The sequence below is a fragment of the Elephantulus edwardii genome, unplaced genomic scaffold (genome assembly GCF_000299155.1).
Source record: "Elephantulus edwardii isolate Elephantulus edwardi_28Jun2011 unplaced genomic scaffold, EleEdw1.0 scaffold00232, whole genome shotgun sequence".
NCBI classification, from domain to species: domain Eukaryota; kingdom Metazoa; phylum Chordata; class Mammalia; order Macroscelidea; family Macroscelididae; genus Elephantulus; species Elephantulus edwardii.
Window position 1 is genome coordinate 3,317,159 of NW_006399982.1, and position 12,576 is coordinate 3,329,734.

The following is a 12,576-nucleotide window of genomic DNA, read 5'->3' on the forward strand; positions in this document are numbered from 1 at the left end:
CACACACACACAAATAATAAATAATAAAAAATTTTTAAAAAAATAATGATGTCTTTTTCCAAGGTCTGATTTCTCCTGACAGCATGCCCAAAAAGCATCTGGTTATATTTCTTCTAAGAGTCTTGTTTGTTCTTTTGGCAGTCCTGGGATATTCATTACTCTTCTCCAACACCGTATTTCGAAGACATTGATTCTTCTTCATATTGTCCAGTTTTCAGATGCATAAGAGAAGCAACTGAAAATTCCATGCTCAGATGCACTTTAGTCTTTTGACATCCTTGCGTCTTTAGCACTTTGGAGAGGTTCTTGATAGCAGATTTTCCCAGTGCGACATATTTTTTTATTTTTTAACTGCTGTTATCATAGGTGTTGAAAGTGTATCCAAATAAAATGAGACTTTTGTCAACTTAAGTATTTTCTCCCTCTGCCATGATGTTGCCTGGTGATCCAGTGGTGAGGATTTTTGTTTCCTTTATGTTGAAATGTGTCCCATACTAAAAGCTAAAGTCTTTAGTGTCTCCTGTGCGATAGTATGAATTAATTACTAATCAAGGCAGTAGTAAAACATTGACTCTTGCATCTAGGGCTCTAAAGCTTCCATTCTCTGTGGTGGGGGGTGAGGAATGTCTTTTTGTGTCATGACTTAGAGCAGATTCTAGTGTCCCTTTTACATGGCCATCTAATGACTATGTAATCTTAGATTTCTTAAACTCTCTCAGTATTCTTCTCTTCATCTCTTAAATAGAAAATACTTACTTTTAAGGTTCTTTTAAGAATGAAATGTAAAAAATATTTGCTTTGTTTCCTAGGACTCCTTAAACATAGATGCTGCTGTTCCCTGTTGCTGTCCTCAAAAAAAATTTCTTTTTAACTTTAGTATTTCTGAATCTTCCCATTTTGAACCCCATGAGTTTCTCTGTGTATTTTTTGGTAATTAAGAAAACTCACTAAAAGTTTTATTTCTAAATAAAATTTAAAAATTAAAAAATTTAAGAGATTTTTCAGTTGAGTTGGGAAGTTAAATGACAGAAGTTTTGTATAAATAATAGGAAGGTTATTCCCACAGTCTCAGGTTTTAGTGCAGAGAGAACTGTACAGCAGAGTTTCCTGCACAGTTGAAAGCAGTAGAGCTTTGCCCAGTGCTTCTCGTTGTTTCCTTGTGCAGTAGAAAGCGCTGTGATTCCCCCATGTGTTTTCTTGGAGCATAGCAACTGGGTCTGGGATTTCTATGAATTGATAATTATTTCTAGGCTTCCCTTGTGTTGCTTGAAGCTGAAAGACATGGAGCACTTGATTATGTTTCTTCTACTCTAAGATCCTTGTTCTTATTGCAGCTTGATAGATCTCCTTCCTTTCCTCTCTTCCTCTTTTTTTTTTAAATGCTTATTGTGTCTCTAACCCTGGACTTGAACACAAACAGTGATTAACTCTGGTGCTTCAGACTGAATGCCAGAGGTTTTGTTTTCTCTTGGATGAATTTTGCTTTATACACGGATGTGTTTCTTTTATGTATACAACTGAAACAATTATGTTATACTTTAAGGTATAATTTAAGACCCATGAGACAAATCCTTGTATAATTTTGTAAAATGTCAATTTGAATATGTCTGGATTTCTTAAGAAGCTGATTTCCTATATTTAAAAGGGTATTTTTTAAAAGTGGATAAACTGCTTTTTATAATCTAATTTTGACTGAAGAGCATAGAGTTTGTAGTTTATTGCCTAGGTTCAAATTCAGACTCCCACCACTTACCGACTTTATGTTCTTGGACAGGTTACCTACCCCTTCTCACCTATAAAATGGGAATAAAAATAGCATCTTAATGTGCTGTTGTTTAAATCTAGAAAGTTAATATGAGAAAGGTGCATAGAATCATGCATGGTATATTTATGTTATACACACACACACACACACACACACACACACACTCTCTCTCTCTCTCTCTCTCTCTCTCAAAGCATTGTGCTGGCTCATAGAGACCCATGGAGGGTCTGTAGCCCTTTTGCTGTTTGCACAAGGCTTGTGAGCTGACTGGGGAAGCATATGATAACATGAGCTTAGTCTCAAAATACTAAAAGATACTAATGGTATTAAGAGGTCAGAGGGAGGACTGGACCATCAGGAGAACTTCCTACTGGAGGTACCTGATTCTGCCTAATGCAACTATGGGAGAAAAAAATGACCGGAGGAAATTGATAAGGTACTCCCAACCTGATAAGAGGAGGTGGAGCCTTGCCTTCTTAGTGTCTAGAGGTAACCTGGAAGTATAATTTGATAAACAGAATTATGGGTTTAGAACTTTAGTCTTCCTCAGTGGGTGGTCGTCCTTCCTACCATAAGTGTCAGCTTATCCAGTTTCCCCCTTGTGCAGAAGTAGGCGAAGAGAATGAACAGCGTGGGGGAAGCGTGCTTACTTGAGTTCCTGCTTTCTTTCTCTGTTGTCTTGCAGTATGACTTTTCCTTGGAAAAGAAAACCATCAAGTGGGCTGAAGATATTAAGAACATCCAGGAAGCCCAACGGGAAGCTGAGCGCAAAGCTGAGGAAGCAGAAACTAAAGTGAATGCTCAGAGCGGCCCAGAGGGTGATAGCAAAATGGGCTTCTCCAAGACTCACAGCACAGCTGCAATGCCACCTCCCATTAACCCCATCCTCGCCAGCTTACAGCACAACAGCATCCTCACCCCGACTCGAGTCAGCAGCACTGCCACAAAACAGAAGGTTCTCAGCCCACCTCACACAAAGGCAGATTTCAATCCTGCTGACTTTGAGTGTGAAGAAGACCCATTTGATAATCTGGAATTAAAAACTATTGATGAGAAGGAAGAGCTGAGAAACATTCTAGTAGGAACCACTGGACCCATCATGGCTCAGCTATTAGACAGTAACTTGCCTGGGGGAGGCTCTGGCTCTGTGTTACAGGACGAGGAGGAAGTCCTGGCATCCTTAGAGCGGGCTACCCTGGAGTTCAAGCCTCATCACAAACCCAATGGCTTTATAACCTTACCACAGTTGGGCAACTGTGAAAAGATGTCGCTGTCTTCCAAAGTGTCCCTTCCCCCCATCCCTGCAGTAAGCAATATCAAATCCCTGTCCTTCCCCAAACTTGACTCTGATGACAGCAGTCAGAAGACAGCCAAGCTGGTGAGCACTTTCCATAGCACATCCTGCCTCCGCAATGGCACGTTCCGGAATTCCTTAAAGCCTTCCACCCAGAGCGGTGCCAGTGAGCTCAATGGGCATCATTCTCTTGGGCTTTCAGCTTTGAACTTGGACAGTGGCACAGAGGTGCCAGCCCTGTCCCCCTCTTCCCAGATGCCTTCCCTCTCTGTCTTGTCTGTACGCACAGAAGAGTCATCACCTCCACATACAGGTCCCACGGTAAGCCTTTTTAATCCTCATGAAATTAGACCTCCAAAGAATTAAACAGTCTACATCACAGCTGCCTCCTTCCTGTTCTTTTCATGTCTTGGGATGTGACCAAATTGACTTTGTGTGTGTAAGTATATAGAATTTGGTCATTTTTCCAAAAACAAGGATGACTGTCTTTGTACTTAGCCTATGTCTTTTGCAGATGTGTCATTTGAATGGTGTTTCCCTTTTTCCCCTGTGAGTCATGTTTTTGTGTTTGTTTTTAGTGGCTTGGTACCTTTTGATTTTTCCAGATGGGTCATTTTTTAGCTTGTTTTGGTACTCTCATCCTCTCTCCATGTTGCTTCCCACCTCCATCTGTTCTTTAGGTCTTCTGTGTACCGTGTTGTTGTTAAGTTCTGTTGAGTCAAATGCGACTCGCAGCAAACCTGTGAAGAGCCAGTCTGTAACATGCCCTGTCCTGTGCCATCCTCATCGTCTGAGACACTAGAGCCCATTATATAATTTGACGCTTTTGGAATTGTCTCCCCAGACTGGGTGGTGCCTGAGGAATTGGAAAATAATTAGGAGTCCAAACCCAAAGTGGAAAATTTGTTCTTTTTCTGACTGTAGTTTGATCTTGAAAGGTTTGTTCACATCCAAGAACTCTGCTGCTTTCTCCAAGGGAAGAGGGGAGATGGTGGTTGAGAACTCAAATTTATGGGTGGGTAAAAAATGGTGTATTTTGTTTCAAAAAATTTTGCACAAAATGTTAAAATCTAATTTTGTCACAAAATTGCACATACAGAAAGGGCCCTTACCTTAGTTTAAAAGTTAAAAAAAGTCCTTTAAACAATTTTAAAGTGACAAAATGTGGCACAGGACTGTTAAGCACAGAAAAGAACCTAATTGTACTGGTGGGATGTCTATTAGAGACCATCACAAGCATGCGCTAGAAGTCTTGGCCGGCCTTCCAGCAAGGCAAGGCCAGCAGTGAGCCTTGCACGTGGGGGTCTCTGTGTGCCCTTCCAGTGACACCTTACTGTTGTTCTACACTTCTCTGAACTCTGGCCCATGTAAGTGCTATATGACAGATCAGTATTCTCTCTTAAGAGTGGGGTTGATCCCAACTTTTCCTGGTCAGTTGTAGGTAGGTTTCTGGTCAGCATTATATTCCTCATGACTCACTGTATACTTGAGAGAAAATACCTACTGTAGAAAGTGTCTGCCTACCCCATTTAAATTAGACACTTAGAAACCAAAAGTTGATTGTAACAGAAGAGGTCTTTCTCATACTAAAACACTTGTCCTTTTTTTAATCCACTTGTGGCATTTCTTTTTTTTAAATTAATTTTAATGAACGTTTACAGAGACTTTTTTTTAAATTTCCATTCATTCATGGCATTTCTTTTTACTCAATCCATCTTGGTAGAAAGGGGCCCGTTTGTTGTTGGCTTGGGACCTTGATATTTCCAACAGATATAAACAGAGTAAGAGTTCTGGAGTTCTTCTAAGGAAGTCATGACCTAATTCTGGGAGTGAACTATGATTCCTGTCACAAATCATTTCCTGACTCCCTCTCTCAGTATGAGTCTTTGAAGTTTACGACAAGAACCTTGCCAAGTGAAGAGCACTTCCCAGAGCAGTGACTTGAGCCAGAGGTAGTGGTGTTGAGAGCCATGTAGACTGTCTAGAACTCATAGGAACCCCTAGGAGTGAGGGGTGGTATTCCTAAGATGCTTTTCTTGTAGCTATTTTAAGATCATTATTTGAAAATCATAATCTTAAAAAAGTTCATTAAATCATCTTAAAAGAACAAGTTTTACAGTGTGCCCTTACGCTGAGTACAGCATAAACGTCTCCAGCCTTCTAGCCACTCTGCCCCTCTGCATTTTAGATGCTTTGCTCTCTGCTCGTGAGTTAGGCTTATTCTACAGTTGGGTTTCCTTTTTTCAGGTACAGTACACTCCTTATTCATTCACACTTCAGGAGAATCTTTCTTTTCTCATAGGAATATTTATTAATTGTGAGCCAGAATGCAAGAGTAGTGCCAGTTTGCCCTTAAATTACATTTTGTATAATGTTTGGATTTCTAGAATCTTTGAAGTTCTTTTAGATATTCACATCTGGTCGCCATTTCTTTTTATTTTTGTGTGAGTGTACCGTCAAATCAGATCTGACTGGTACAGGAGGACATTGTCCCTCCTTTTCCTGGCAGAGCATCTGGTTGCAGCTCCTTGCCACTAGGCCACCAGAGCTACCCTGGTCGTCATTTCTTGTGTTGCCATTGCTTTAATACTTAAAAACTCCTCCCTTTCTATATTTTTAAAAAGGAATTTTTTTTTTTTTACCAAACTAATACAAACTAAGCCAACTGACTGGAAGAGATCTATATTTGTTCCTATCCCAAAGAAAGGTGACCCAACAGAATGTGGAAACTACAGAACAGTCTCACAGATTTCACATGCAAGCAAGATTTTACTGAAGAGTATCCAAAAACGACTGGAACAGCACATCAACAGAGAACTACCAGAAGTCCAGGCTGAGTTTAGAAGGGTTCGTGGTACTAGGGATATTGTAGTTGATGTTAGATGGATCTTAGCTGAAAACAGGGAATACCAGAGGAATGTCTATCTGTGTTTCATTGACTATGCAAAGGCATTTGACTGTGTAGATCATAACAAACTATGGCTGACTCTGAGAAGAATGGGAATCCCAGCACACTTGATCGTTCTAATGCGAAACCTATACTTGGACCAGGAGGCAGTCGTCAGAACAGAGCAAGGGAACACTGCATGGTTCAAAATTGGGAAGGGCGTACGCCAGGGATGCATCCTATCTCCATACCTTTTCAACCTATATGCAGAACAGATTATCCGGGAGGCTGGGCTCTGTGAGGAGAAATTGTGGGGTTAAGATTGGTGGACAATTTATCAACAATCTGCGTTATGCAGATGATACAACCCTGCTTGGTGAAACTGAAGAGGACCTGAAGCACCTGCTGCAAAGGGTCAAGGACTGCAGCCTACAATATGGATTGAGGAGGCGCAATGTCAAGAAGACAAAGATTCTCACCACTGGACCAATTGGCAGCATCAGGATGGATGGTGAAGAGATTGAGATTGTACACAGCTTTAGTTTGCTTGGCTCCATAGTCAACAGTCTTGGCACCAGCAGCCAGGAAATTAAAAGGCACATTGCCATGGGAAAGTCTGCTGTTAGGGACCTCTCCAAAGTACTGAAGAGCAATGGTGTCTCTCTGGAGACTAAGGTGCGTCTGATACAGGCCATGGTCTTCGCAATCACTTGTTATGCATCAGAGTTGGACAATGACCAAGGAGGACAGAAGGAGACTTGATGCCTTTGAGCTGTGGTGCTGGAGAAGAGTATTGAGAATACCATGGACTGCTAGGAAAACAGATTTGTCCTGGACAGGGTTAAACCAGGTGGCTCCTTGGAGGCAAGGCTTCTGAGGCTCTGTCTAACATACTTTGGACATGTTGTGAGGAGAGACCAGTCCTTGGAGAAGGACATCATGCTTGGGAGGGTGGAGGGAAAGGCCCTCTATGAGGCGGATTGATTGAGTGACTCGGATAATTGGGATGGGAGTGTCAGAGACAGCGTGATTGGCACAGGACAGAGCAGAATTTAGGGTTGTTGTACATAGGGTCGCTATGAGTCATTCGCAAGCGACTCGACGGCACATAACAATACAAGCATGTTTTAATGAAACCAGAAAGCGTTTAAAAGACAAATTGAATAATTTAAAGATTGAAAAATAGCAGATCTCTTTCATTTCTCTAGTTTTGCTTCCCATACTCAGGCACTTTCAGTTCTTTAACCCACTTCTGAGATTTATGTCTATATTTATAAATAAAATGCTGTTTAAACCATTTAAACAGCTGAGAAGATTTAGCTCTTACAGAAGCCTTTCTCTCTTTTGCCTTTATTCTCCATAATATTTTTATTACACTTAATGTTTGCATTACTATGATTGGGTCGTTTGCGACTCATAGAGACCCTATACACAACAGCCCTAAACCCTGGTCTGTCCTGCGCCAACCGCACCGCCTCTGACACACCCATCCCGATTACCCCAGTCACTGAATCAATCCATCTCATAGAGGGTCTTCCCCTCCTGCGCCGTCCCTCCACCCTCCCAAGCATGATGTCCCTCTCCAAGGACCCGTCCCTCCTGGCAACATGTCCAAAGTATGTCAGACGAAGCCCCAGAATCCTTGCCTTCAAGGAGTTGCTTGGTTTAATCCTTTCCAAGATGAATCTATTTTTCCTGGCAGTCCATGGTACATTCAGTACTCTTCTCCAGCACCATAGCTCAAAGGCATCAACTCTCCTTCTGTCCTCCCTAGTCATTGTCCATCTCTCTGATGCATAACAAGCGATTGCAAAGACCATGGCCTGTATCAGGCATACCTTAGTCTCCAGAGAGACACCGTTGCTCTTGAGTACTTTAGAGAGGTCCCTAACAGCACTTTCCCATCGCAATACGCTTTTTGATTTCCTGACTGCTGGTGCCAAGAGTGTTGACTGTGAAGCCGAGCAAACTGAAGCTGTGAACAATCTCAGTCTCTTCGCCATCCATCCTGATGCTGCCAATTGGTCCAGTGGTGAGAATCTTTGTCTTCTTGACATTGAGCCTCAGTCCATACTGAAGGCTGCAGTCCCTGACCCTCCTTAGCAAGTGCATGAGGTCCTCCTCAGTTTCAGCAAGCAGGGTTGTGTCATCTGCATAATGCAGATTGTTAATAGATCTTCCACCAATCCTGATGCCACAGTTCTCCTCATAGAGCCCAGCCTCCTGGATAATCTGCTCTGCATACATGTTGAAAAGGTATGGAGACAGGATGCATCCCTGGCGTACACCCTTCTCAATTTTGAACCATGCAGTATTCTTAGCAACTTTATTTTTATACTTACAACTGCTTAATTTTAAAATTTGCTTAATTCCTTTGTAACAATTGCTCATTTTGTCCAAATGCTTCAAGAGATCAAGGAGATAAGGCCTGATGATAATTTCCCCAAACATTCAAAGACTTCAGTTAACCAGTTAATTTAAGTCCTTGTATATCTAAAAATATCTTTGTTACCCTCAAGTTTCCATAATAATGTGGCTGGACACCAATTTCTTAGTTGAAGATGCTTTTCCTTCAGAATTTTCAAAGCTATGCATGGTTTTTCTTTCCAGTTGTGTTAAATACCAATTATAACAACCCTTCTAGCCATTCTGCCCCATTGCGGCCTCACTCTCTGTCTGTCAGGCTGATTATCTGCCTACCTCTGGATATTTAGGATGTTATTTATTTAGTCTGTAAGAGTGAAATGAATATTCTTCTGCATAAATATTGGTTTGCATTATTTCCTTAGAATAAATACCTAGAATACCTCATCAGAAAACGGGAACATTAAGGTAATTTATATCACTAAATTATACACCCGAACCTGTTGATCTGGCAGATGTCATATATATTCTTATTAAGAAGGGAATCCTCTGCCTGAAGTCCAGGAGTATGCTGCAGAAGTCTTGAGAAGCTTGGAAACACTAATATTTATGATCTTTCAAAAATTTACAGTTTGGAATAATGGTTTAATTCTTTTTTCCCTAGTTTCTAGTCCTTTCATTCATCATTAGTAGTGCAACATTTTAATAATTGAGTATAGGTGTCCCATTTTATTTTGGAGTTACATCTCTACCCCCAAAGAATTAAATTTTTCATCTGTTAATATCATAATTACAAAGACCGCCCATAATTGCAGTAAATACTTTAAAAAGTGGTTTTATTTGAAAATAGTACCTTTGATTAAATAGCTTTGGTGAGTGACCTGAGAGCCTGAGAACTATTACACTGTACTTTTGGGAGGGATGCATCTGAGGTCAGCCTGGTATCTGTTGGATTCACGAAGCCTGTATGTATAATGGTAAATTCATAAACATTGTCCTCATTTAAGAGGAAGATCAACCCTTACATTTAAAATATAATGCATCTTTTTAAAAAAATCAGAGCATATATAATTACATATACATTCACTGTTGCCTATTTTTCTTCCCTCCCCCCAGTCCACTTTGCAATGCATCTTGTTGTCATATTTAGAATTCCTCTTATACCGTTCTGTTTCTTACTTTCTAAATGTCTCTTGAAGTGACCACCTAGCAGTCACAATAGACTCATCATTTACCTACCTCACTCTGGATATTTAGGATGTGTCATATATTTAGTGTTAAGTAACAGTGAAATAAATATTCTTCTGTGTAAATATTGGTTTGCATTATTTCCTTAGGATAAGTAGAATAGCTCATCAAAACCCCTAAACATTTTTAGACTTTATAGAGGTCAGGCAGACCTAGAGATCCAAGTACAATTTCTGCCAGAGTATGTCTACGTACTTGCTTCTATTTCTCAAAATATATTCACATGTCCCATCTTGGAGTCACGGGGTTTTATAAGAGCAGACATTTGAAGAGTGGCCTGCTTTTCACATGACTGATGGACAAGTTAAAGTGAACATTCTTGTCTATTCTTAGATGCCCAGGAGCCTGAGTAGTACGTGCTCCTGAAGGTCCATTCTGTATCCCAGTGAGAGTCCTGAGACTTTTGTCAGGAGTGTGCTGTGAGGTGACTGAATGGGAAGGGATGGACTTTGAAGCTACAGTCGTGTTCTTCCTGTTCTTCTTGGTTAAAGCTTACAATTTTGAACTTGCTTCTGAGACAGGTTGTCTGCAGCCACTCTCCTTCTCCCATAGGAAGTAAAGAGAACTCTATTTATTGAAACATTTTCCCTGATTCGTGAGAGCTGGGCCAAGCTTTAGAACAGTTTGTGAACTTGCTTCCAGAGTGGTTGGGTTCTTTGACCTTGATGCCTTGGGCCTGAATCATTAGAAAGTAGGGAGTTAATCATAGGAATGCATATATTGTTTTGCTCAGGATGTTAGGAGGCAGGGTGGTGAGGGTAGCATGTTAGAAAGCAAGCTGGCTATAGCCAGTGAGTCAAGGCAGAACCCTAGGGTTCACATTGCAGTCTTTGAGAGGCCAGCAGGACGTGGCTAATATTCCTTCAGTCCTGGGTTCATGGAACAGCAGCTCAAGACAGGAAATTGAAACACAGTCCATGGTATGTGGTCAGAGCAATGCCCTCAGAACTCAAGCCCTAAGTTGGCTTTGTATGGCAACAGTCATAGGTGTTGTTCAGTCCAGTGACAGAATTTAGGATAGAGATTTAGGGATAATCAGCTCCAGAGTGGGAATGTTTGAGGTGAATGATCTGATCTTTGCAGCTCTCAGGGTCCTAGGCCAAGGAAAAGGATGAGGGCCCGAGGGAAGATATCCTGGCGTGGTATCCTTGAGCACTGTCTCCATTCAAGCCCAGGGGCTGTAGGCGAGGGAGGGGGCTGCAGTAGGCATGGGAGGAATGTGTGGATCATGTCCCTTTCCATGGTACATAACTGGTTAGCCCTGTTACAGGTATCCACTTTTCATCCTTTCAGCTGGTACACTCTTCCTTCCTCTGCAGTGTGTCTAGGCAGCAACCTGGCAGGTTGCTGTCTTCCAAGCAGGCTTGATCAGTGTTGGGAATGGCAAGTCTTGGACTGGATCACCTCAGTGACATCTGGGGTTCAAGTTTGTTCTTTCTGCTTTGATCCTTTTGTTTTTCTACCACCAGGCCACTCCTCCTAATTTCTCAGTGTCACAAGTGCCCAACATTTCCAGCTGTCCCCAGGCCTATTTGGAACTGCAGACACTGTCTCCAAGTGAACGACAGTGTGTGGAGACAGTGGTCAACATGGGTTACTCCTATGATTGTGTCCTGAGAGCCATGAAGAAGAAGGGAGAGAATATTGAACAGGTAAGCAGCCTAGAGAGTTCTTGGCCTACAAAGCTGAGAGCTGTGACTTATCTCTGTCCTAGAGACCCTCAGATTTGTCCTGCCAGCTTCCTTTTCTCGCAAGGAGTTTTGTTGGGAAAATCAGCAATCTCAAAGCAGTGTTTCTGCTTGGCACTGTTGTGCCAGAATCCAGGCTGAGGGAATTTTGAATTGTTAGGGTTTATCCAACTGTTCTCTTCACACTTTGAAAAAAGGTGAACTAAGCTTGCAGTACAGAGAGCTGTCTTTTCCCAGATGTTTTTATTTTGCCATCGCTGTCCAGGGGATTCTAAATGGGGTACTGAAGTCCAGAAGCTTGGCCACATTCTCAGAGGAATGGCCTACCTAGGCTGTGGAGCTGGCAGTTCAGAAAACCGAGTTAGCTGTGGTAGGAACATCATTGGGAAATGGCTCACGTTTAGAAGGGTGTGCCTGCCTAGTCCTGAGGTCCCTCCCAAGTCAGACACATTCCAAGGCACAGTTAAGTCCTCAGCGCAGAGGGCAGTGTGGGGAGGATGCAGACTTCAACTAGCTGGCTTGTTAAGAGACTCAGGAAGTAAGAAAGGAATGGCAGAGGGTGCTGAAACTTGTTCTCTTTTTAGATTCTCGACTATCTTTTTGCACATGGACAGCTTTGTGAGAAGGGCTTCGACCCTCTTTTAGTAGAAGAAGCTCTGGAAATGCACCAGTGTTCGGAGGAAAAGGTGGGAACTTAACGCCTCAGGGGAACTCCCCTGGGAAGGAGAGGGGTAGTGGTAGTCTGTCCTGGCCTGTCCTCCAGTCACACAGTTCCTGGGTCTGACAGTGACTGTGGAAAACAAAAAGGGCAGAATCTTCCAAGTGTCCAGACAAACTGCAACCTGAATTGGGTTTCAGATGAAACATTGGGTTGAGATCTATCTTGAATCCTGGTGAAGGGATGCAGATTCCCTGTAAAAGAAAAAAACAATCTGTCAGCCTTCGGCTGAGTGGGGTGATGGCTAGTCACCATCTCCTCTGTGGAGAGCAGCTCCTTCTAAACCTTGATGTCCGTGTGGTGAGGACACAGACTGAGGTCAGCAGTGAGTAGGACTGAGCACTGCTCCTGAATGATAATGGCCTGGCCCACCCCAGCACTGTTTGCAAGGACTCCCCTGCTCATATGAAGGATGATTTGGACTCATGTGAACACCTCTCCCGCACGTAGGCCCTATTTCACTTTGTGGTTCTGTGTGAATATACCCCTTTCCTTTAATCTGTACTTTCTTTCTTTTAGATGATGGAATTTCTTCAGTTAATGAGCAAATTTAAGGAAATGGGTTTTGAACTGAAAGACATTAAGGAAGTTTTGCTATTACACAACAATGAT

General features: G+C 42.1%; 1 protein-coding gene across 1 annotated transcript in view; it reads left to right on the forward strand.

Moving 5' to 3' along the window:
• UBAP1 (ubiquitin associated protein 1) overlaps window positions 1-12,570 on the forward strand; it is a gene marked incomplete at its 3' end in the record, with an annotated part of 68,818 nt that extends 56,248 nt beyond the window's left edge. The window contains exons 4-7 of the mRNA XM_006898505.1: window positions 2,451-3,380; window positions 11,028-11,210; window positions 11,831-11,932; window positions 12,484-12,570. Of these exons, the coding sequence (XP_006898567.1) occupies window positions 2,451-3,380; window positions 11,028-11,210; window positions 11,831-11,932; window positions 12,484-12,570 (1,302 nt within the window). The remainder of the gene's footprint in view (window positions 1-2,450; window positions 3,381-11,027; window positions 11,211-11,830; window positions 11,933-12,483) is intronic.
• Between the last annotated feature and the right edge of the window lie 6 nt (window positions 12,571-12,576).